At 47.1% G+C, this 25,917-nt stretch overlaps 1 protein-coding gene across 1 annotated transcript; it reads right to left on the reverse strand.

Moving 5' to 3' along the window:
* Positions 1 to 201: 201 nt before the first annotated feature.
* On the reverse strand, positions 202 to 18,753 carry notch1a (notch receptor 1a). The gene is made up of 34 exons (XM_058064201.1): positions 18,456 to 18,753; positions 17,636 to 17,717; positions 12,866 to 13,128; positions 12,450 to 12,788; positions 11,872 to 11,994; positions 11,556 to 11,789; positions 11,318 to 11,473; positions 11,061 to 11,246; positions 10,860 to 10,973; positions 10,352 to 10,465; positions 10,036 to 10,269; positions 9,842 to 9,952; positions 8,566 to 8,758; positions 8,347 to 8,492; positions 8,142 to 8,255; positions 7,619 to 7,738; positions 7,395 to 7,547; positions 7,070 to 7,298; positions 6,798 to 6,999; positions 6,565 to 6,718; positions 6,302 to 6,486; positions 6,085 to 6,217; positions 5,749 to 6,006; positions 5,547 to 5,659; positions 4,894 to 5,465; positions 4,375 to 4,815; positions 4,142 to 4,287; positions 3,859 to 4,072; positions 3,701 to 3,785; positions 3,460 to 3,622; positions 3,074 to 3,372; positions 2,819 to 2,966; positions 2,626 to 2,723; positions 202 to 2,533 (listed from the first exon to the last, which is right to left on the reverse strand). Exons 1-34 carry the CDS (start codon positions 18,511 to 18,513, stop codon positions 1,298 to 1,300), a joined length of 7,416 nt encoding a protein of 2,471 aa, XP_057920184.1. The 5' UTR covers positions 18,514 to 18,753; the 3' UTR covers positions 202 to 1,297.
* Positions 18,754 to 25,917: the final 7,164 nt, after the last annotated feature.

Here is a 25,917-nt window from a genome sequence, read left to right on the forward strand (position 1 = left end):
TTGCACCATCGGTTCTGCATGAAGTATAGTACATAAAGTGCTGCACTAATGTCATTTTTTAATTTATAATTAGTACTATTATGATTAATTGGATGCATCTGCAATTTTTTTACATAAAAAAAATATTTTTTATATACAAAATACAAAATGTCTCTTCATTGAGAACATACAGTCATTTGAAAAAATTGTATCCTACCGCAATAGTTTTAACAACTTTTATTGAATCAAGTCCATTTTTACAAAACATTTTCATCAGGAAGTAATTTGCAAATTACAACATTGCATCAAGGTTGATTTTTTTTCTTTCCAAATTACACCTTCATTTAAAACATCTTTACCTCTGAATAAGTTTATAAAACATGACATTCCGACACCTTCTGCTACACAAAGCCCAAGCAATGTCGTTAAGGTCCCTATTTCTTTCACAAACAATGTTTTCCACCTTGAAGACATTGTGCAAGAAATCCCACAAATACATTGCTTTTCTACAGAAAAACAAATGTCGCACTGGCACTAATTTAGACTGTAGTGAAGGAAACATTTTCTACAAAGGGGCTGCAAGTTCACATTTCACAGGTTAAACACGGTAACCATAAACATTGATTTGCGACAGTATGAAATAAAGAATCCATTCCACTTTCATAAATACCACAAATCAGTTGCTCAGTAGCATTCTAGATCAATAGTCAATATAAAAAGTAGGCTCAGGTTGATTTTGATGCATTGTTTTTCCCAATTCTTCCAGTGTATCTGTCAACTGGTAACATATATTTGTGCTGTGCTTAAAGGTCCCAAATCTCCAATCCACATTGTGACAGGTGCCATTGGATAAATGTTTCATCATCATCATCATCTAACATGGACTTAGAGATAAGACTTAACATACAATTCAGTAACGTGAAACATAAAGTTAATACTGAAAATATTTAAACAAAAAAATGTCCATATTTACATAATGCAACAAAACCCAATTAAACTTTGAAAAAAAACAAAAATATAAAAATTAAATCCAGTGAATGTTGCAACAAAAGACAAATAAATAGCCAGTGTACACATTTAGGAGTCTTTTTTTCTGATAAAAACTCCTTTTAAAGTTGTCTATTCCTTCTCATAATTACAGAACAAAAAATAACTTTAAAAAAAGCATAAATATAAAAGCATCTTCTGTATATCTTCAGGTCAAAAAAGTACATAAATAAATAAAAACTTACTTTAAAAAAATGGTTCTTAAGGTTAAAAACCGATAACAAAAAGGACCACCTTTAATCCAAATTTTCCAGCTAAAGTGTGTAAGAGTCTACTTAAACTGCTCTGGGATCAGATTCATCTGTGAATGGATGCTTGTTGGCGGACTTGAGATACCTTCCGACCAGTCGGACATGGAATGTGGAGACGAACTGGACCACTGGTCAGGCGAGCCCGGGGAGGGGGTTAAAAATGGGTGGTCGGGCACCTGCAGCTGGTGATTAGGTGTGTTGTCCATGGGTCCAGAATAGCTGTGCTGGGAGGGAGGGGTGGGAAACTGGGTGCCGAGGATCTGCGTCTCCTGAGGCATCACGGTATGGATGGACATGGAGCGGCCTGAAGCGTTGTTTTGCTGCATGTCGGTGCCGTTCAGCTCAATGCTGGGGAAGCTCTGCGTCATTGGCTGCCCTGCTGTGGTGGAGCCGGAGTTCTGGTGCTGGAGCTGCCGTGAGTGAGCCTGCTGCATCATGTGTGCGGGTGAGGCCAAATGGCTGGTCTGCATATTCTGGTAGCCCATTATCTGTGAAAGGGTGGCGGTGCTAACACCGTTAAGGCCTCCCATCATGTTGTGGGATATGGGTGAAGCTTGTGGGAAGCTCCCTTGCTGGGCTTGGTGCATCCTCGACACCCAGTCACACTGGCTTACCCTGCCGCTGCCTATAGAGGTTGTACCCTGACTACTTGGGCTGGACACGGGTAAATGGGAGAGCCGGGGTGGGTTGTGATCAAAAGACATGCGGGCCATGTCCTTACCCATGCTCATCTGACCCATGTGGGAATCTCCCTTCCCTTGAAGGTGACTGAGAGATGTGGGTGGCGACTGCTGGAATGGTGACGTCATGGGAGGAGAGGCTGCATCAGACAGGTAGCCATGGGGGGACTCCAGGGAATCCACGGGGGAGAGCACGGCTAACGTGTCCAGCAAGTTGCCCTTCCCCTCAGGTGACTTCTTCTTCTTCACTCTATTATCTTTGCCGCCATCTTTTCCTCCCTTACGCACCTTCTTAACAGAGAGACTTGGTTTGAGGTTGCTAAGGTAGTCGTTGGGAGAGCAGAGAGGCGGGGAAAGGCTGGAGGTGTTCAACGGGGCCACGTGAAGGCCAGGGCTTCGGACGACGTTGTACTCGTCCAGTAGACGCACGATGTCGTGGTGCATGCGCTCCTGGGCGATATCTCTGGGAAGCTGGTCCAGATGATCGGTGATCTCTCGGTTGGCAAAGTGCTCCAGTAGAACCTTGGCTGTCTCGTAGCTTCCCTCGCGTGCTGCAAGGAAGAGAGGCGTCTCTTCCTAAAGAAAAAAAAAAACGTAGCGTTTAATACATGGTGTGCACTATTGGGCTGTAGGCCATCGATGCTTATCAGAGCCATTATTTCACACACCTTGTTATCTTGCATGTCTTTGTTGGCACCATTTTTCAGCAGCACAACGGCAGCCTGCACATTGTTTACAGCTGAAGCCCAGTGAAGCGCAGATTTTCCTGCAAAGAGTGGAAAAAATAGAAGGTGTGTTATCCTAAGATGCTCGTGTACTTTATAAGCTGTGGAGATGATAGGTGAATAAAGCATTCGCTACCTGAATCATCAGTGGCGTTAGCATCGGCGTGGCAGTTGATAAGCTCTTCCACCATGCCCTCAACTGCCAACCTGGCAGCCAGAATCAGCGGCGTTGTTCCATCATGCATGCGTGCATCAAGATCGGTTGCACGGTTTCGGATTAAAATCTGCAAGCACACGCATTTAATTGAGTTTTGTCGTCATATTGTCGGCTGTTTGGACACGGAAAGCAAGACCTTGTAAGATGATACTCCTCATCCAATGGCGCATTTACCTGAAACACCCCCTGTGCATCTGCAGCCACAGCAGCGTGAAGAGGAGTGCGACCCATGTTGTCCTGCACATTAGCATCGGCGCTAGACTCCAGGAGGCGTTTGGCAGCATCGGAGCGGGCATAGCGGGCGGCCAGGTGAAGGGCAGTCTCGCCAGTGCGGTCCGTCTGGTTGTGAAGGTTAGCCCCCTGGTAAATAAAGTCTGTGATGATCTCTGCGGAAGGATCCTCTTCCTCCTCGCTGTTGCCGGTCTCAAGTCCTCCACCACTGCAGGAGGCAATCATCAGAGGAGTGAAGCCATCTGGAAAGAGAAGGTCGGAGATAATAATAATGAGACGATGATTTCCCAGTCACTTGACAACCTGATTAGCAACAAAACCAAACAAACCTGGTCCTCTGACGTTGACATCCATGCAGTCGTTCTCTATCTCGCCTTGAGGAGGTGTAGGGGCTATGGACTGAATACGCAGGTCAGCTGCATCCAAATGCTGCTGAGTCCATTTTCTCTGGTCGGGATGGTCACTCAAATCCAGCATGGCCTGCTCCTCAAACTATCAGACACCAGCCATGATTAATTCATATAAAAGTGCTAGCTCAGTACAAAATACAATTGGAATTCTTAAACTTACCCTGAAGCGCCTGCAGTCCGGATCCTCATCGCCCCAATCATTTTGGTTGTCATCCATGAGATTTATGTCTGATATTTTCATAGGCCTTTTAGAACAAGATGAGAGGCTTAGATTTCAGTTTCCTCGATATTCCAGAGTGCATTCTTACAAGTCCCTACCTCAGTCCAACAGAATCTTCCCCAACTGGCTCTCTGCGTTTCTTTTTACTGGGCTCGGACACCTTGAACCCCTCTGGGAACCAAAGCTGACCATGCTCTCGCCTTCGCTTTCGTGACACTAAAACGCCAAGGCAGACGAAACCCAAAGCCGCCAATCCCAGAAAGACGACATACATGGGATAGAGCTCTGAACCGGCATGAGTTGGTCTCACACCTAGGAAAATCAGGGACTGTTGCAGTTTTTTGTGACTTTATAGTGTAGACAAAAGATTAGGTTACTTACTGGTCACAGCTTCAATGTAGGGAACGTTGAGATTCCCGCTGGAGGCCAAAGCTCCGAGGAAGGCAGCGACATCTGTAGCGCTTTGGAAGCATTCACTGGACTGCTGGTAGCACTGGCGGTTGTCAATCTCCAGGTAGACCACAGACCTACATGTGGTAGGAAGAAGGTTGTTAAGGTGCTACTTGGAAAAAAAATGCATTGTGAAAAATCCTGATCCATTTCGTGGTACTTACCCTTTCACTTGCACAGAATCCAGCTCCCTGCGTTTGCGTGGACTGACCATAGCAGACACACTGTCTTTCATTTGACCCAAAACATTTGCAGGCATTGCGGCCCACTCGGGCCAACCATCTGCAGAACGTTTGAGAACGTTGTGCTTCACCAGGTCCTGTTCGTTGCCATAATACGGGAAGATCATGGGCTCTCCTTTAGCGTCGCGGCGGAACACCACGTTAGTGTGAAGAACACTGCTAAGGTCTCTGAGGAAGGCCGAAGAATGATTTTTAAGTTGCTCAGGAGGGATGTGAACCACGAGAACTAAATGGCCATCTGCTAGTTTTTCCGGCATGTTGTTGGCACAGTCCAGGCCATCCCATTCACACTCGGCATTGTTGCAACCCTGATCACAGTGACCATCAGCGTAGTGGTCTTTGCAGTACTGGTCATAAAGTGGGCTACAGGATAGAAAGAAACCGAGTTCATTATTTGGAGATTTTGCAAAATGATCTCGAGGTCACAATGTCCACACTTACTTGCATTGTCCTTCCTGTCCTTGACAGTCGAAGCCGTCGTAGAGACACCCAGGGCTGTTACACTGGCCGTCACACTTCCCATCATTGAAGTAGCGCCAACACTGCAGAGCTGCCGAGCAGTTTTGCCAGGGATCATCAAAGTTCAGGGAGCAGTCTCCTCCGTCCCAGCCGCACGCGTGGTTGTTGCACAATGAGTCACAGATGTGGTTGCCAGCCCACTCGTCGCACTGTGGATTCTCACAGCTCACTTCCACTTCTGGAGGTGGGGTGATGTCTCGGCCGAAGCCCCCGACGAAGGAATAGTCCAGGATGTGGCACAGCAGGCCGTTGAAATTACTGGGACAGCTGCACTGGAAGTACGGCGCGTCAGGGGTGATTTGGCACGTGCCGCCATTGTAGCACGGGTTGGAGACACACAGGCTGTCAGTCGGGGTCAAGCACTCGAGTCCAGTGAAAGCTGGAGGACACAGGCAGCGTGGGCCGAGGTGGCCTGACACACATGTCCCTCCGTTCCGGCAATTTAGATTCCCGCAGGAGCGAGAATCGTACTCACACGAGGAGCCAGTGAAGCCCTGATTAGACAGAAATACACAAAAGTCACACATTATTTCAATCTTTGGAGATAATGAAGGTTGAATGAAAGTTGCACTCACCGGTGGGCACTTGCAGATGAAGCCGTGAGGAGTGTTGCTGGCAACCGCACATGTGCCTCCATTTCTACACGGCCTACCTTTGCAGCCATCGAACACTTTATCGCAACGCTGGCCTGGTTAAAAGAGACAAAATTCATGATGACATTTTACACGCAGATCCCCGTTGTGGTCGTGTCACATGTAAACGGAAGCACATCCGCACCTGTATATCCAGTGCGGCATTCGCAGCGATAACTGTTGGTGAGCTGGATGCAGTTGTATGATCCCCTCGGGTCGCATGGGTCTGACAGGCACTCGTTGACATCACCCTCGCAGCGCTCGCCCACATAGCCTGCTGGGCACACACACTGGTAGCCTCCAATGCGGTCCACGCATTTTCCGTTGTTGAAGCATTTGGGTTCATTGGTCAGGGGGTCGTTGAATGGGTTGCAGTCATCCAAGTTGATTTCACAGTGGACACCTGAAGGAGATAGAAGTGTTTGGTGAGGGGAATAGTGTTACATCTTTGTTAGTTTTGGAGCAATTAGCAATTATGTACCTTGTGTTCCTCTGGGACAGGAGCACTTGTATGTGTTGATGAGATCAATGCAGGTTCCTCCATTCTGGCACGGCTGAGATTGACATTCATTGATCTCTTTTGAGCAGTTCACACCGTGGTAACCAGGGAGACACTAGAGATACAGACACGATTATGTGTATTTGTCCTGTAAAAAGTATGTTGACCTTCATGTTTGATCTTTACATGAATTGCGTACCTCACAGCTGTAGCCTCCTAGATAATCTGTGCAGCTGGCACCATTCTGGCAAGGATTAGGAGAGCATTCATCTACTTGGTCCTGGCAGTAACTACCAGTGTAGCCTGCCTGGCAGCGACAGTAATGTGTGCTTCCAGCATCGAGACACTGCCCTGAGTTTCTGCACAGGTGAGCCACTTCTACACCTAAGAGCAACAAAACGATGGTTAATTAGGCATAGTTTGAACTCAAATGAACAATTTGTGGATGGTTTGGTGTAGTACCTTGCTGTTTGGCTGCTACTTCACAAGACACGCTTGGGATGTCACAGTAGAGGCCGGTCCAGCCGGTCTGACACTGGCAGGTGTAGGAGGCGCCCTTCTGCCAGCATGTGCCCCCATTTTTACAGGGGGATGAATCGCACCACCGTACAAGGTTCTAACAACAAAGTAGGGAATGGTAAGTGAAACATAAATCAAAGTGACGTTGAGGGCTCCACAGATAAACATTTCTATACCTGACAGTTGACTCCTGTGTAGCCAGGAGGGCAGGTGCACTTGTATGTTCCGAAACCGTCTAGACATGTCCCTCCGTTGAGACACGGCCTGGAGTCACACTCGTTGATGTCATATTGACAGTAGCTTCCAGTAAATCCAGGTAGACACAAGCAGGTGAAGGTGTTGATGCCATCAGCACAGGTGCCGCCGTTGAAACAAGAGCTACAAATACAACAGAGTCAATATTTTGCAGACATTTTGAGGGTACTGCCAATATGGGCGGGCGAGCTACCTGTCTGTGCAGTCATTCGTGTTGATCTCGCAATTGATGCCGCTGAAGCCCGGCGGGCAGGTGCACGTGTAACTGTTGACACAGTCAGTGCAGTTGGCGCCATTCCTGCAGGGGTTGCTCTCGCACTCGTTGATGTCCTGCTCACACCTGCCGCCGCGAAACCCTGGCAGGCACGTACACGTAAAAGTGTTGATGCCGTCGCGGCACAGACCACCGTTGCTGCACGGATCTGAAACACAAAAATGAGAATGTTTGAGATGCGTTTTTTTTTTTTTTTTTGAAGACACAATGTTGATTTGATGATGCCGACGTGAGTGACCCTTACTTGGTTTGCAGTCATCTATGTCGGTTTCACACTTCTGCCCCGTGTAGCCTGGCAGGCACTTGCACTGGTAGTTTCCCATGGTGTTGTGACAAAGGGCACCATTGCGGCATGGACTTTTCACGCATTCGTTGATGTCAATCTCACACGTTTGACCTTGATATAAGATATGTCTGGTTAATCGTATTATATGAAATACCCTGCAGACACTAGACAGAAATAGACACCTTGCCATCCACCAGGACAACTGCAGGAAAAGCTCTGGTAGTCTTCAGACTCTTTACATAGTCCACCATTTTTGCAGGGTCTTGTGTTGCAGGGCGCCAGCAAGGTCTCACAGTTTTCACCTGAGAACAAAAAAAGCATTGACACGGGTAAGTGGGAATGGTACAAAAAGCGCTACCCAGTTTTCCACCCCTCTTCCTTATCAATTTCCATGACGACTTAGCCAAATAGGAAGGTCTTTCCTGTTTCCTGTTATTGTGTGATCACAGACAGGAAACAGGACGTAGCGGAAATGGGAATGGGGAGGTCGGTGCAGCCCAAGTTCTCCAGGTTATATTAGCAACTAAGGCACATTTATTCTGGTCCCCAAAACACACACTGTTATGCCTCCAATGCAGACAGGCAGATATTTCTACAAGGAGAAGACAAAAACATGCACCCTGCTAGTAGCTACTGGATGACACAATAAGCTTTCTGTGACCTATACAAACAACCGAGTCATCTACAATAAGATAAGAGTTGTACCAGTGTAAGGGAGCTGGCAGTTGCACTTGTATCCTGCCACATCATCCATGCAGGTTCCCTGGTTGAGGCAGGGGTTGGAGGCACACTCGTTGATATTAGTTTGGCAGTTAGGTCCTACGATGACAGGATTCGATGTGATGGTTAAATGCCAGAAAGGATAACACAACAAACATTAACACAGGACTGATAAGTTCCCATAGCTGACCTGTGAAGCCCGCTCTGCATGTGCAGTGGTACCCGCTGGTCATGTCCTTGCAGGTTCCTCCATTCATACAAGGGTTGGACTCGCACTCATTGTTGTTGATGTCACAATTTGGGCCACTCCATCCGGAGTCGCACGTGCATTTATAGCTTCATATAGAAATTCAATGTCAGTGATTTGTTGTTCAGCCTGTGAGATCAGCTTAGATCTGCTGCTCCTCACCCATTGATGAGGTCCTGGCATCGCCCGTGAATACAAGGGTTGCTGCTGCATTCGTCCACCTGAGACAAGCAGGTGGCGTCATTGTAGCCTTCTGGGCAGAGGCAGGTGAAGCTGTTGATGCCGTCGACGCACTTGCCGCCGTTGTGACACGGGTTGATGGCGCAGTCGTCGATGTTGATGTTGCACATTGTCCCTAAGAAGATGATGGAAAATTATTTTGGAGTAAATGCCTGAGCATTGTACATTTCTGCACATTGACAAAGCACAGCTGGACACTCGCCCCCCAGGCCCCCGCCCCCCCATTGAGGTGAACTGCGTGGCTTTTGGACAATGGAGAGCCAACACTAAAGCCTCCCTGAGCATTCAATTGAAAGAAGCGGGAGCAGCTCCAGTGTGTGCCTAGCCTGGTGGCCCCTGGGGGCCCTTTTTTGCCTTGCCGGCATTGATTGAATGGCAGCCTGTTGAATAGGCAGAAGGAGCGTTTCGTCTCTGAGAGGGGGGGAGGTGCTGCCAGGAAGGATGGGGAGCTGGGGTGGGGGTGTACATACTCTCCCTATTCAAAATTGTACCACCCCCCCCCCCCCCCCCCATGGAGGGACACCTAACCTCACAAGGGTTGTTTACAGGGACAGAAGGCCAGACCCATTTCACACACGGCCGAGTAACAATTAAACCCCCCCCACCCCCCTATCTCCTACCCTCCTCTCTTGCTCTTCATCAATCAGCAGGGGAGGGGCCCAACCGCCTCATCATCAGTTACAATAGTCCTCTGTCCCTTTGCGTCTCCGTCCCGCCGTGCCCTCCACACTCCCCATGTCGCCACAAAAAGACGGAGGGGAGGAAGAGGAGGAGGGACGCACAGCAGCCTGCACACACACACTCACTTGCTCCTGGCTGCCCTCGTTTAGCACAGCCACTACCGGTCAGAACCGGTTCTGTTTGGGCCAAGAAGGGGCAGACAAGTGTGGCCAAATTGGTCGGATAAGTTTATGCTGTTTTTTTGTGCAATCACGCAACAAATTCATGTCATTCAACTCCAGTTTCTGTTTGTATTGTCAACTTTCAAAGCCATTGATACGTCACGTCTTTTAGGTGTTTTAGGTGTATCAGGTTGGGGACAGAGTTCTTTTCAGGATAGCCCTCACACAAACTCCACACAGGCAACCTGACACCATTGTTCCGTCAGAGTGGACCCGCCAGCCACCTGTCCCATTCACCCTTCCTTATGCTCAGGAGACCACCCCCCTTGCACCTGGAAACTCCACCCAGCGCTCACCTGTGTAGCCCGGCTCACACGCACACTCGTAGCCGTTGATCTTGTCAATACACCTCCCGTAGTCGCAGGGGTGGCTCTTGCAGTCATCCAGGTTGATCTCGCAGTTGAAACCTGCACCGTTGGAAGCACATGAAGCATCTCAGACTCAAATCTACAAATGCGGCCGCACGAGAAGAAGCTGGATGAAGTCTCACCTGTGGTGCCTTTGGGGCAGGAACACATGTACGTGTTTTCTCTATCCTGACAAGTGCCGCCGTTTTTGCAGGGCTGGCTGAGACACTCATTGATGTTGGTCTCGCACAAGCGGCCCGTGTAGCCGGGGCGGCAGTAGCAAGTGAAGGAGGCCAGGCCGTCCTTACAAGTGCCATAGTGACAGGGGTCGGAGTAGCACTCGTTGATGTCAGTCTCACAGTGCTGCCCCGTGTAACCTGTACAGCCACAGATAAATACGCTCTTAGACCAACTCGGAGACAAAATGATTCAGAAAAAAAAAAAAAACAGATTTTGTACCTTCAGCACATTCACAGGTGTATTTGTTGGGACCATCCGTACACTTTGCTCCGTTTTTACAAGGGGTGCTGGCACACTCATCAATATCCACCTGGCACAGATGCCCTGAAAATCCTGCAAGCAAACAAAATAAAATCTATGCTCTTTAGTTGAACTTTCATTCTAGCATGGCTGTGCGTAGAGACTGGTAGACATTATTTTCTCCAAATAGATCCTCAGGACATTGAAGGTACCAATGAAAAAGAAAGCTTTTCAAAGCCCCTCCCTTTCCCCGGGCCTTACTGTGCACAAAACGTTTCTTTCAGACATCACAATGGGCTCTGACTGGCGAGCCATAAACCAATCCCTGCCCCGGGTTTTGGCGCTAAGCCGTAGCACAACTTTCCATGCCCGCCAAATATGCTAATGCTTTCCGTCAGTGTGGTAGTAAAACATTTCCCTTTATTCTGTGAGCCATGTCATGTGACATAAAGGTTACTGGTCTCATCTTACTGGTCTGAAAGCTCACCTTGAGGACAGTCGCAGTGGAAGGAATTGATCTTGTCGATGCATTTGCCGTTGTTGAGACAAGGTTGGCTAACGCACTCATCTGTGTTGATGTGACAGAATACACCCTCATACCCTAAAGAGATGACATAAAACCAGAGTTAGTTGAACTGTGATTTCGCTTTCTTTATTTAGTCATTTTAATATGCGTGAATGTTCTTACCTGGCATGCAGATGCAGTGGAATCCCCCAATTTGGTCCAGGCAGGTGGCGTCATTATGGCATGGATTCGACATGCACTCGTTGACGTCCATCTCGCAACGAGGGCCCTCATACCCTTGAAGACACTTACACTGGAAGGAGCCTTTGGTGTTCAGGCAGCGACCGCCGTGTTCACAGGGGTTGGCGCCTAAAAACACAAACTATGTCACGCATTTGTGGAAATTTATGCACCCTGAAGAATGAAATTCGGGGACATACCGAGGGAACACTCATCAATGTCTAGATTGCAGGCCGACCCGGTGTAACCTGGCGGGCACGTGCAGATGGCCTTGCCATTGACTGGGTTGGTGTCACAGTTGGAGCCCTTCTGACACGGGTTGCTGATGCACGCGTCATCCAGGTGGCAGAGCAAACCTGAACAGCACCAGAAAGATCAGTTGACATCATTGACATTGGCGCCATCGCACTCAAGCCCTTGACGAAGACCTCGAAGTACCTGTGCGCCCGTGCGGACACTCGCAAAAGAAGGAAGCCACGCGGTCGTGGCAGGTGGCGCCGTGGTAGCAAGCGGCGCTGGCACAGTCGTCAATGTTCTCGCTGCAGTCGTCGCCCGTCCACCCGTTGACGCACACACAGTGGTAGCTGCCATGTGTGTCGTGGCAGGTGCCTCCGTTCTGACACGCGTTGGGCATTAACTCGCACTCATCCACATTTTCGGTGCAGTATTGTCCTAAGAGAAAAAACAAAAAAATATATAGTCAAATATCAGTCAAACTAACAGCACTTGTTCATTCTATGACCCGGTTGATTACCCGTATAGTGAGGTGGACACTGGCAGTTGTAGGTGTTGACGCCATCAACGCATACGGCGCCATTCTGACAGCTGTGGCCTGGGCAATCATCAATGTTGTGCTCACAGTTCTGACCCGTGAACCCTGATAAAACAGTACGGATGTGATTAAGCAAGGTTAAAAAAAGACATCAGTCTTTGAGCCCTGCCTTGTTTTCCCATCTAATCTCTGTACACTTAAGGTGAAGATGAAGTCCTTCTCCATCAGCGTGGCTGGACTGCTTTTAGGCTCGAAGAAGCGTGTCTCCTCCGAAGGCATGTGTGGGCGTTTTATAGCTACAATAGTATGATTAACTATCGACCCCGCGGCTCAGTAGGTGCCGGCACAGCTTCACGATCCCCCCCACATTCCAGCACGGACACCCACGAGAGTCTCACAGCATGGCTTAAACTTTAACACACAATTGGCGTGTATTCTTCTGAAATAGGACGGCTTTTTAAAGCCTGAATAACGTTGATGCCTTTTAGCACAAAAAAAACACTTTGGTGTGCACTCTAAATCTCCCAGGTGCTTTAAATGCCATTAGATGTGTTTGTTACCTGCAAGGCAGCTACAGTCATAAGTGGTGTCCCCCTTCTGGACACACGTGCCCCCATTCTGGCACGGTGAGGGGCTGCACGGCACGTAGCGGGTCTCGCAGTGCATCCCGGTGTAGTCCTGAAGGCAGCGGCAGTGGTAGGAGCCCACCTCGTTCACACATATGCCACCATTGAGGCAGGGGTCCGGGGTCTGGGCGCACTCGTTGACATCTTGCTTGCAGGTTTGACCGTGGAAGGTGGGCGGGCAGGCGCACATGAAGTTGGAATCGAAGGCCGAGCACTGGCCGCCATTTGCGCATGGATTTGACGCGCACGGATTGGGGTGTTGGCAGGTTTTGCCTTGAGGAGACAACAAAACCGATGAGTCACGTCAGCAGGTACAAAGACACAAACTGACTGAAGGTTGAATGGCCTACCTGACCACCCAGGTGAGCAACGGCAGCGGTAGGCCGTGAGGCTGATGAGGTCACAGGTTCCTCCGTTGCGACAGGGGGAACTCATGCAGGCATGGTTGGTCGGTGTCAGACAGAGGCGGTCGGTGAAACCCAGCCGGCACACGCAGCGGAAGTCAAATGTGTTGCCGTGGGAGACGGCGCGACACTCTCCACCGTTGCGGCACGGCGATGGGCTGCACGGGCTGGGAAACTGACATCGGTTGCCTACATAGTCACTGGGGCACCTGGGATAGGGACCAAAAATTCATACTATTAATCGTCTGGGAAAGGCTTAATGGTGTTTGAACTGTAGTGTCATATTTTGCTCCATCTAGTTGATCACGCTCTTGGCTTTGTCCAGTTGTGTCGTTTTGGGCTAATCCAGCTAACTACCAACAAACTAGATGAAATCATAGTCTCCACAGTTTACACTTTGCCAAAGTGATAATGGCAGTTCAGGAGGAAAAGGGGGACCCGATACTTTCCCACCCGCTCCGGTAGGGGTGTTGTTCTTGTGTGTCAATCTGGATTAGACTCTCTCTGAACCTTGAAAACACATTGTGCTCCAGCGAGGGACCCTGTCGCGGAGTGTCGCGCCATTCCAGCTACCTTTTGCGCCCGCGTTGTCCACACTCATCCGGAATGAGCGCAGAGATCAAGGGGGGCCGTGCCGCCCTGTTCACGGCCACCATGAAGCACTGCATTTAGGACCTAAAGCCTCCCCAAATTCTTTGCTCCCATTCAGACACAAAAGTGAAGATGATGATACATTGCACAAACTTGCAGTGGCAGAACAAAAAAATCGAATAATAATATTGTTTTTTGCTCTTATAAATGACAGTGCTGACTTTTAGCTCAGCAAAAAAAATGTGCATGGTTTGAATTTGGGTTTATGTGAGAGTTGATGTGTCAGGGGGGGCATCTGTTTGGATCTCCACAGGGAGCAGGTGTGCATGTTAATGAGGGCAGCTGTTGGACAAGACTCCTCCTCCTCCTCCTCCTCTTTCTCCTTTCTCTCTTCCTCCACTCCACCTTCCCTGTCCCCATGGGGGGGTTCCCGACAAGCCAACCTCTCCTCCAGGGACATTAAGAACTCATGTGAAGTCAGCTGTTGCAACTTCTGGCTTTTCATCGCACTCCAGCCAACACACTTTGGGTCTTAACTCCTCTCCTGTTTTCACATTCCACTTTGCTCATTTCTGCCTACTCCCTTTCACAACATTCCCCTTGTGTCACACCGGGCTGCCAAAAACTCTCTTGTTGACTTTAGGTAGGTGAGACCTCTTAACGGGTTGTGAGCACCGCGGGGAGTCCAGACAGTTCCACTTGGCAGGAGACTGTTAAGGCATTTGTGGAGACTTTCAAGTATTCCAGGTTCACATTTAACTTCACCATAAAAAGCCACAAAGTAACCACTGCATGTAAAGTCCAATTCAAAGATGGTCTTTGTCCCGAAACCAGTCCGCTGATGCAGACCCACCACGGCAACAGGTCTCTCCCGGCAATGCAATGTCCCCCTCAGGCCTGGAGCAGATGCTCCCCCGACCTCTGACCCTAAACACTTTTGTATGAGACAGCCTCTTTGCCTTCTCCCCTTTCCCCCCACCCCACCGGGCCCAGCCTACCATCTGCCACACTCGGGGTGACTTTATCCCCCCCTGACAACACAAAACCAGACTGACTGTGGGGTGGAAATGCCACTGCTGTGAAAAATCTCTGAAAAAGTCAGCCGTGTACAGTAGAGTTAGACGCCCTTGCTTTTTCTTTTCATAGTTTTTATGAAACTATTATGGCCATCTTTTTGTCCCGCTCACTCATAAATCCTTGAGTATTTCAGTCTCTTGCTGCCCCCTCAAAGGGATGTTTGCTTTTTTAATTCTGTTCATTTTGTGCTTGTTGTCCTCTTGGATCATCACTTGCCAAGACCTGACCCCTGTGGTTCACATCTGTTAGTAAGACTGGCAGCTGGACTCTGTGGCTACGATGAAGAATTTACCTCCTCAACTGAGTTAACAAATAGTTGAATAAATGATGTGTGTTGCCGATAACTAAATCAATACAATTTTTCGGGTCTTTTTTGCCAAAAAAAATACCATTTGACCCCATTTAAATCAAAAAAAGTGTACACAATTGGCTATTTCCTGTCTCACCTTCTAGAAAGGAGCCAAGTGGGAAGATTTATGGCTATCGTCACCTCATTTGGTCCACAACACACTTGGTTCACCCACGGTGTTGTCTTTTCTTCAGAGATAAACACCCACTCCAATTTTGCTGATTGTCATCTGCCTCACTACTGGTAATCTCTGTTTACTCAGGTTCATAAAAGAACACCCCCCCCCCCCGTTATGGTGCAATACTCTTGTCTATTTGTGTGTTTTCAGTGGAAATCCAACACCACATTGTCCCCCTGTTGGGTGGATTCCTCTTCTGTGCGTATAATTAAAGCACAGATGGGGACGCACACGTACCCGCTGAACCATTTGCCCTCTGGCCCTGCACTGCTACACCGACCCAGTAGAGGAGTTTCCACATTTAACAGCCTCAAGTGGGGCATAAGAGGTTTCAGCACCCACTAGAGCCAAATTAGCTCCTTATCTCTGGGCCCTGCTGGCAAAGATGTAGAAGATCCTGCTCATAATGTGTTTCCAAACAGAATATGAAAATGTTGTTGAGCCCATCTGGACTACTTTGTGCATCCACACTGGTAGGTTGGTAGGTCCCATTGGTGGGCCAGATCAGTGGGGAGCAGTGACTTTACATCTTAAATAAAGTTGACTCCCTGATGCTCTCTTGTATGCTTCTGATGGGCTTAGGCCCGCATGGAGCTGAGCTAGTAATCCTCTAAGAGGACAAATGAAGAGCGGCATTCCTTGAGGGAGTGGAACATCTCTTTAGTGTTGTTTGGGAGCCCACTGCAGACAGTCTTTGACGAGGGAGACGTTTTATCATCAATATGCAAAACCGGACATCTCAGTGCAAGAAGGTCAGTGGCGTCCAAACACACCAACCTGTTGACAACTGTCAACGTTTTGGCTTCCCAAGGAGTCTATTTTGGTCATGCGTCAGTCGTGGATGTTTATTACTAGCGGTCACCTCAGACCAAAACAGTCAATTTCCACAAAGCAGCACGAGTCACCCCCCCCCCTCCACACACACACAAAATCAGAAATGAGGCTAGTTCATCGCATGACTTTTAATGCAGAGGTATTGTCTCAACACGCGGCGATAATCCCAGTCAACCCATTAAAAAAAGACATGTGATTCCCAGTTTACACCCAGCCTAAGCGTGTGGCTTTTATTCCCTGTTCTCACGCATTGTGGGAACCAAAAGAGGATTTGCATCTTACCCCTCTCGCAACGGTGTCACCATATGTTACGCTGCCGTAGGACATATAAAGACATCCAATGTAAAACTAAAACTCATAAATCTGCATTTTTTGGACAAATCGGTTGCCCCACAACATAAAAATAGAAAATGCTGATTGTTTGGCTTGGGTTTGAGATGATTGATGGCAGGAAGAGGAAGAGGAAGAGCGTTGCCGGGTGTGGCGTCACTTCTATCCTGTCTGTTTTTAATTGGACAGCGATGCAGCACAGTAAGTTCTTTGTATAGGAAGGTAGGAAGGGTACGTGGATGCAAGCATATGTACGCGTGCGGATGGCGTGTGTGTGTGTGTGTGTGTGTGTGTGTGAGTTTGAGTGTATGTCGGGGGGGGGGGGTGGAGTGTGTGCAGATTAGATACTGTGAAATGATGGCCTCCAGCTAGTTGCATAGCCTCCTCAATGCGCCCCTTTTGTCCCCACAGACCAGAAGAAGCGCTCGCCACAACCACATGCCCCGAGGGGGGACGTGGGCCGCCCCGAGGGGGGACGTGGGCCACCCCGGAGAGGCTGCGACTGACTCCTCAACTACAAGCAACAGAGATGAGTGAAATCATCTGTCCAGCTCGGTCTTTTGCCCTCAAGAACGAAACAAGTGGTCTCTTTTTCCCTCAGCTCCCACTTGTTTGCCTTCAAATTTCAGCACTTTGGTCCAATCAATCTCACTCTTCTGACATCCAACCAATTAGATTTCACAGCCATCTGGCTTCCTAATGGAGATCACACACGGGTGATGCAAATGGGGGGGTCAGGAAGGGTGGGCTAACCATTCAGTAAGCAGGAGACAAGCCTTTTGGATCTGGAGGGGTGGGGGGGGGGGGGGGGTAATGCCAGAGGTTTGCTGAGGGAGCGGTGTGGTGTTTGGGGTGGCTGTGGCATGATGGGAAGGCCCACTCCGATTAGTCACACAGCATTATTCCCACTACACAACAATGGGTGACGGGCGGCGGGCGATCCCCAGCTGTCGCCCCCGTGAAAGAGCAGAAAAACAAGATTTAGGGCTGGACGCGTCCTCTCACTTGCATTCATTAACGGGCCTGTGGACAGGGGAGGGGTGGTGATGGTGCGGGGGGGGGGCTTTTGTCCAAGTAGCCCTTCCGCACATCTCAAGGCCTGTTGAGCCCTTTCTTTTCTTTTTTAGAAGGGAATGGCTGCAGCAGGGGTACACTAAAACACACACCGGACCAGAGGAGGGTCCCCTCGGGCCTCTGGTTGCCGGGCACAGGGGACTGCTCAAAGGCTGGAATGAAAAAGGGGGGAATATGCCTCTCCTGGATTCTTTCTTTAATCATAAAAGCGCCTTTAGCCTTTAGAAGTAATGCCTGCGCAAAATTCCAAGCCAAAGTAGAAGTTTTGATGCTTGCTACTTACTTGCATTCTCCATTTCCATTTGGGGCGGCTTCACATCTTCCCCCATTTAGGCAGGATTCAGTGGGCAGGGAGCATTTTAGACCTGTTCAATACAAACACAATAACAACATAAGACTTGTTGTTGTGGATTTCATTCATTTGTTGATTGATTGACACAAAAAAGTGTGTGCATTGGGCACAGGTGGGCCCCGCGTCTTGATGGTGCGTGGCTTTTTTTTCTTTTTTTTTGATAGGGGGGGGCACACACTTTGCAGGGGGTGGGGCGAAAAAGCGCGGCAGCTGCTGGACTCGAATAGTGAACAAAAGAAATCAGAGTCCAGCACGAGCCATAAAACCCTCCTAGGGCATTGTTTGGCGGGTTTACCTCCTCACACACACACACACACACAAAGGGTGCACACACCCCGCCCCTCCCCTGGTGCGTCTCCCGGCCCTAACACACGCACTCACTTCTATTATGCATCATGTTATTTAAAACCGACTTGTAGAACAATTCCACGCAGAAAGATTAAAATGAAAACAATCTCTAGTTACACACATTCACTTATTATTCAAGTTGAGAAAACTGACACAAAATCCTAAACTTCTGATTTGCGTTGGCGCAGGTAAAGGAATCTTTTTTAAAAGGCGCTTTTAGGTGCAGATTTGCAGCTCAATTCAAGTCTTCTTTCTACTTGCACATTTCCACGTCTTTCCTTCCAGGTGGCCCAGCTGGGTTCGAACTCACACGGCAATTAAACATCCTGTTATCGTAGCAATTCAATTAGCATCTCCACCCCGCATGCAAATGTCATATCAAGCATCAAAAATGAAGTTTTACCTTGTGAGGCGACGATGGCAGAAGTCAGCAATGTTAGTCTCACAAAGAAACGATACATTCCTCCTCTTCTACTTGACAATTTGTCGTTGACTCCCGCGTAGGGTTGGCATAGATCCACAGTTGGGTTTACTCCAGGTGTTGGTGGGAAAAATACAAATGAAATAAATAAAAGAACAGGAAAATAAATCAGGTGATATTTCTTTTTTTCCCTCAAAAAATAAGCGTAAATCCCCACAGAGAAACCAGGAAGAGTCAGATCGTAGATGTTCACTTGGTGCTTGCTGACTTCTCAATGAAGTGTTGAAGCTGCTCGATGCTCTCAGGTCCTCCCACTCTGCACCCCCCACCCCCATCCCCACCTTACCCCTTTTCTTTTCATGCAGCTGGTGAAGAGGGAGGGGGGACGCTACACTGTTCATCCACAGACAATTTGTAAACATTTCTTACATGAAATAAATATTATATATGGATAACTATAAGTCTAGTCTATTCCCATAATCCTATGTAAACAAGAGGTGTTTGGACTTTTTCCATACAGGAAATGCAGCTTACAGAAAAATAGAAGGAAGCAGATGGCCACTTTGATACATTTTCTGTATTCAAAATAAATACGCAGTGTTCCCTCGTTTATCACAGCTCCTTGCCTGCTCCTTGACCTTGCCTCTTCATTCTGATCCCGTTCCACTGTAGCGTTTTTGCATCCTTGTTAAAACTTACTGCTGCCTCCTCTGTGTAACGAGCCAAAGCACCATTTGTTTTGTAACTTATACCTTCCTCCAGCATGTCAAGACGTTCAATTTTTTTATGCAATGGTTAGCATCTTCCTCTGTCTTTTGGGTGCAGAACGTTGCGTCGACATTATGGGTTTTGTCAGGGAGCAAACTTGCAAACAATAAGCAAACAAAAAAATATAGCACTTCAGAGCTAGCTGTTTGATAGCGAGCGAATACACTGCACGGACTGCACGGACAAGTTTGATTGGTAATGGTTTACAGTCCCTTAGCCAATCAGGAATTAGAGAACAATGTGTGTTCAAAAAATCAATAAATAATTAGCAAAGTCACCAAAATAGCAAAGCTGCCAAAGGTGAACCAAGCAAGGGACGACTGTACGGTCAATACAGTACAACCTCAATAATAATAAATGATTATTTAATTCCGAAGAGTCTGTCTGCAACCGAATGGTGCAAAACATTCTCATTGGAGTTTGCCAACTGATGCTGTAGTATTGTGTAATAAAATAAAACTAAACTAAATAAAAGTAGATATTGCCACTTTGATGTAGGGTGTGTGATCCAAGATACCTAAGTATTCAAATTTCAATATGCAAGTTTGTTCAGCACACTATTGTACGATAACCAGTGTAGTACTAGAACTGAGGGAAAATTTGTGTAAAAATTTGTGTTTGTACAAAGCAAAATGGTGTAATAATTAATAATACACTTCATTCATAAGGAATATGCAGAGGTCCAATAAAAAACAAGACCAAACCTATATACAATAATACTATAAACTTCTAATGAAACACTAATGCTAAAAACACATGAAGGAACTGGACTGTAAGACTTGGCCATGAAAAGGTCTTGATGACTTGAACTCCATGATTGTCGTCAGTGCAATGTCTGCTGAGTAGAAGACACAGATTGTTTTTTTTGTTTTTTTTTTAATCTTCCTTCTCATTAAACCCGAGGGATTTGCTGTGCGCTTTCATCACCCCGGGGCAAAAGTTATTTCATTAGGCTTTCTCACAAGTTGATCCTTGATGGTGCAACATACAAATGGAGCGACACCGTAAGAAATGGTGAGGTCTCTTGAGGTTCACGCTGCGTGGGAAACACTCAGTGAACGTCAGAGGGAGCGTGTTGGAACAGTCTGCTTATTGCGTAAGACAAACACAAATACAAAGTGTGGAGCGAAGGTGCTGCAGATGTAAATATGAAATGTGTACGGGCATGCATCCTGTCATGAGTGCACAGAAGGAAGGACCCAAAGCTTAGAAATGAAACTGTGGCCAGCTTATTAAAGAGTCCAAACCCAGATAAGGATGAAGTAGGATTGAAGCACGGTGTGAGGTTCACATAGAAAGTGTCTCTCCTTGACAGAGACGTGTGTGATGTCATTTGACCTCAATGTCTGACATTTGTAAAGGGCTTACAACAAAGTCCCAAAATAGCACGGCGACAATGCGCATGTGTGGACCTTGACTATTGTTTTGGAGGTGCAGAAAAAAATGTCAGTGCATTTTTGTAAATGTAACCTTCTTAAAATATGCACATCTACAAAGATTTGATAGTTAATGGAAACACAATGAACGCCCCCACCACCTCACTGATAAAGTCTTTTGTGCCTAATCTGAAAGTTTTTCACACCCTGGCAGTTTGATCATTTGGTTATTTACTGAAGAGTAGGGTCGAATCCGGAGTTGTTTGTAGAAAAACAGCCTGTTGCTTGCTCACATGCAGATAAGCGAGTGGGAAAGCACTTTTTTACTTTTATCAAAAGGAACAGTTGAGCCCCCCACCTCTGTTTGTTTTGTCTCTGGAGCACAAACGCCTCTGAACCAGGAGACAGAGGTCCTCAGGTGTGCCAATTATCACCTTCCTCCATTGTCCTTCAAATGTAAAGCTTCTCACGTTAGAATCCTTTTTAATGTGAAACATGCCCGAACACCGTGATGGAGTCACACTCAGTTAAATGGTGACTCATTCAGGTCAGGACATGAGATAACCAGGGTGTGACAAGTACAGTGGTACCTCGGCTTTCATTATTCATTTGTTCCATTCAGATGAAAACCAAAATGGGCTAGTGCTAAAACTGAGGCAATTTTTCCAACAGGAAATACAATGGAACAGTGTCGAAAAGAATTAGAAATGCATATACAGAAATCCTTTGCAATACTGTGGTTCGGTTATCACTCCCTGGCTCCATCGCTGTTTTTCAAAAAATCACGAATTAATTAATGATCGCTGTTTTGTGGTTATTTATGGCGTATTATTAGTCAAACAATATTGAAAGACAAACTGTTCTGGCCACTATGTGTCAGTGATGATCCATTACTGAGACATCACATTAGATAGAGTCAGCCATGGTATGTCTGACATGATAGTGTGAAAATAAGTCCTCCTCCCATTCGGTGTGGAAGTGGTATTTTTTGGTTTCTTTGTCCTTCTTTCACACTCCGTTTTAAACCTTTTCTCAGGTTTCCAATACAGTAAATAAATTGGAGGGTAACTAGTTAGCTTGCTAGCTTGTTCATGATTAATGCCATGGTCGTCTATTGTGTGCCTGCATGATCCCGTAACCTGCACAGTACACTTGAGCAATGTGTTGTAAACAAATTAAATAATAGGAATGTAAAAGTGACTATAGGGGTGTTATTTCATGCCTACAGGGCTCTAATACTGGTAAAGATTGTATTTAGAAAGTCTAGCTACTGAAAGCAGGTGAGATAGTGGGGGAGATCACCTTCCCTCTGAAGCTGCTCAAAGCATGAATAGCTTTAGAGAAGAGTGACTTCAACGCGTGATTTTATGCACATTTTAATCAGGATGTCTGTAAACTGCAGTCACAGATTATGCTAAAATATTCTATTGAGTGTGCATTCAATAGACCTTTAACTACATTCCGTCACCTTGCAGTATTTTGGCTGCAAAATAGACGTGCCTGTGTGTTTGTTTACCGTATGAGTGCTGAAAGACAATGAAGCACAGGAAGGCCTGGCCCCACGCTGTCCCCGTCTGTCCCCGTGCACACACACACCCTCACACACTTTTAAAGCTCAGGGTGAGAAAGTGCAGGAAACAGGCTCTAATTCACAACCATGTGACAACCTGCACTGAAAGAAACTGTAGAAATTCACTTAAACGCAAGAGTCTCCTCTCTTTTGGGATTTGTCAATTAAAAACCTTGAGTTAACTGATTTAAGCCAAGAGAAACCAGCCATGTCCATGAATACAAACACAACTCCTGTGTAGTGTAAACAAAAATGTGAGTGTTTGTGTGAGAAAATTCACTGTGAGATTAGATATTTGTTCAGCACGGGAATTTTTGCAAAGAGATTAGTTAGCAGCTTCGGGGATTTGGGGGGTGTGGAATTTAAACAAGAGACATGAAGAAAGAAAAGGTTTGGTGGAAGAAGATTCATTCACCAATATCGTCCGAAAACATCAGCACTGATTACACAAAAGTGTAAGCTACACCTTACATGTTATATAGAGTGTTATTTGGCTTATTTGAGGTTTTTGTGATGCAGATTTTGAGCTACCGGACCGGAGCAGGAGGGGATGGAAAATAAGAAAAAAGAAAACAGAGGGGGGACATACAAAGAGAGACAAAAACACCAGCAGCAACAACAATTGCAATGACAATAACAGGACAACAGAAACAAACAGGACTACATCAGCAAATGTAAATGATGCTTATACAGGATCACAATGGAGAGGACAAAGTATTAAACTAATATTGAGCTACCATTATCACCAAATATATTCTGTAAAGCGCAGACCTCACAGCTAGGAGACCAGGGTTCAATTCCACCCTCGGCCATCTCTGTGTGGAGTTTGCATGTTCTCCCCGTGCATGCGTGGGTTTTCTCCGGGTACTCCGGTTTCCTCCCACATTCCAAAAACATGCTAGGTTAATTAGCCACTCCAAATTGTCCATAGGTATGAATGTGAGTGTGAATGGTTGTTTGTCTATATGTGCCCTGTGATTGGCTGGCCACCAGTCCAGGGTGTACCCCGCCTCTCGCCCGAAGACAGCTGGGTCTTCGGACAGCTCCAGCACCCCCAGGACCCTCGTGAGGAAAAGCGGTAGAAAATGAATGAATGAATGAATGTTCTGTAAAATTAGAACAGGCATTGTTTTGATTTGCAAATCATATCTCCACGAAGTTTAGTGCCATCAGTGTATGCTCGGTAAGATTTCCTATGTTGTTTATGCATCATGCTAATGCACCTTTTGCTTTATTGATCACATTCAGTGTCGTTGGGGGTGTTTTTGGGTGGCATACAATATGTCAAGGGTGGGCTGCAGCGTATCATTCACTCCGCAGTGAAATATCTCAATATATTTGCACGCTAAGTCACAAAGTTTGGCAAGGTTTTAAGGTAGCAAGCTGAAATGATGGTGTTGGATGATAACAAATCACGTTGGACAGATCAAAGCTGTGATAATAAAGACACATGACCAAGATAAACATCATCCTGTGTGGGGCGTCCTCCGCATAAGTGCACACCCCAGGCGTATCACATTCTATCTGCACGCAGGTGCTCTCGGCGTGCGTGGAACTCTGTGGATTCCATTGGGAGAATATCTTATGTCCTCATCTTGTTTCACTGCTGTTTATTTTAGGGCCCACCTAATATGCAGGCTGGCTGGGGTGAAGGAGGCTCTCAGAAATGTGTGTGCAGGCGGTGTGGAATGGTGCTACCCCGGCCAATATGATTACTAGAAGAGTTCCAGGCCGGGCATGACTTTGTGGCTGGAGAACGACCTCAGGAATCTGTTCTGCGGCCTCCTGATGTGACGACTGTAATTTGGCGTGCATATGTGAGGGTGAGATAGCAGAAGGAGGTGTGTGTGTGTGTGTGTGTGTGTGTGTGTGGTAAACTGGCACAGATGCTGAGATTTCCACTCACCCTCTAGTTCCACGTTCATTACAAATCCGGCCAGAGCAAAGTGAATGTTAAGACGCTCCAAATTAACCCTGAGAGACCCAAGCAGTCTCAGCTGTCTGCCGTATCACTTTCCGTCCAAATGGTATGGATGAGGGCCTGACAACTGCCACCCTGACCTTGCCTCTCTTAAACCACTCTCCCAACTCTCCCTGGACTACGGGAGGAGGGGGGGGGGGCAGCATTACCTCCATTCAACTCTTCTGTTAGACAAAAATAGTCGCTACGGAGAAAAGTGAGGCTTAGCCTTATATACGTATCTCACATCGCTCCATCATTTTCCAATGTTGAATCACAACTTTGGACAGAATTGCTTAATTTTTTGTGAGCCCGGAGCTAACAAATAGCACTGTGAAGGAAGAAAATGTTACTGTATTCTTTGCTATTTTTCACACAGTAATGAAAACAAAATCTGTTCACAAAATTTATTCATTCATTTATTTTCTACCGCTTATCCTCACAAGGGTTGCGGAGGTGCTGGAGCCTATCCCAGCTATCTTCAGGCGAGAGGCGGGGTACACCCTGGACTGGTGGCCAGCCAATCACAGGGCACATATAGACAAACAACCATTCACACTCACATTCATACCTATGGACAATTTGGAGTGGCCAATTAACCTAGCATGTTTTTGGAATGTGGGAGGAAACCGGAGTACCCGGAGAAAACCCACGGGGAGAACATGCAAACTCCACACAGAGATGGCAAAGGGTGGGATCGAACCCAGGTCTCCAAGCTGTGAGGTCTGCGCACTAACCACTCGACCGCCGTGCAGCGCTCACAAAATTTAAATGCAAACAATTCATCTGTAATGAGGTTGCAGAAAAAGTTATAATGTTATGAGAATAAAGTCAAAATGTATTATTATGGAAATAAAGACAGATATAATTATTTCGCACATGCCTTGGCACAAACAAAGAACCATCGAAGGCAGTTGTAGTATTATGAACTTTTCTGTGTTTGATGAAGTTGTCAAGCCATGGACTGAAAGGGACGACGTGGCAAACACTTGGACGGAAGCCCAAAGTCTGTTCAATGACTGACATGACACAAACCGCTGCTGTCCAGTGAATGAAATCTGTGCTTGAACGTGGGACCTCGTTGTTGACAGCAAGGCTCGAGCTACTCCACTGACCACCGGGCGGGAGCCATCAATTAAAGTCAGAACTATGACTTCCCATTAAAGTGATACCCGAGCAGGGCTACTGCTGGTTTCAAGCAAGGGAGACGAGAGGAACATCCTCAAGGGGATGCTGGAGAGTGTGTGAAGCAGCAGCCTAGCGTGCCGTCGGCCCGCCGCCCATGAGCGAGGCACATGGTGCCAACAGCTGCCTCGGTGAAACGCTAACCCTTCTAAATGCTCTGCCCGGTAAACAACACCGGGTCCGACACATGCCGACGGGGGAGCCGGGGTGAGGAAGGGGTTAGAAGGGCGAATGGGGCGACCCAGCTGACGCCGTGGAGAAAGGAGAATTGACCCCTGTGAAATGGCTTATTAAAGTGTGGTGGTCGCCATACCAGGGGGGCCAATGCTGGTCAAGACAGTGAAGGAAACTCAAAACCCTCCTCGGTAAACAGCGCCTTGCAGGCCTCCAGCTGCAGTCAGAATGTTTACATTACATGGCATTTGAAAAATGGGATTGCAGTATTGGAGTGGTACCACTTTTACGATAAACGTAAACACTTTAGGATGACTCAAGTGTCCCTAACTGAATTTCTTATCGTCGAGCTAACCTACCTGGATCACGCGGTTCAAGCTACTGCAGTGTTTAAACAACATAAAATTATCT

This window comes from Doryrhamphus excisus, chromosome 2, assembly GCF_030265055.1.
Source record: "Doryrhamphus excisus isolate RoL2022-K1 chromosome 2, RoL_Dexc_1.0, whole genome shotgun sequence".
Taxonomy (NCBI): Eukaryota; Metazoa; Chordata; class Actinopteri; order Syngnathiformes; family Syngnathidae; genus Doryrhamphus; species Doryrhamphus excisus.

Bases quoted from the DNA above. Each gene is read 5' to 3' on its own strand.
- notch1a (XM_058064201.1), bottom strand. From the start codon at position 18,513: ATGTATCGTTTCTTTGTGAGACTAACATTGCTGACTTCTGCCATCGTC. The intron at 17,718-18,455 runs GTAAAACTTCAT...TGTATTGAACAG, and splicing joins TGCCATCGTCGCCTCACAAG to GTCTAAAATGCTCCCTGCCC. The intron at 8,256-8,346 runs GTCAGCTATGGG...CTGTCATCGTAG, and splicing joins ATGCAGAGCGGGCTTCACAG to GACCTAACTGCCAAACTAAT.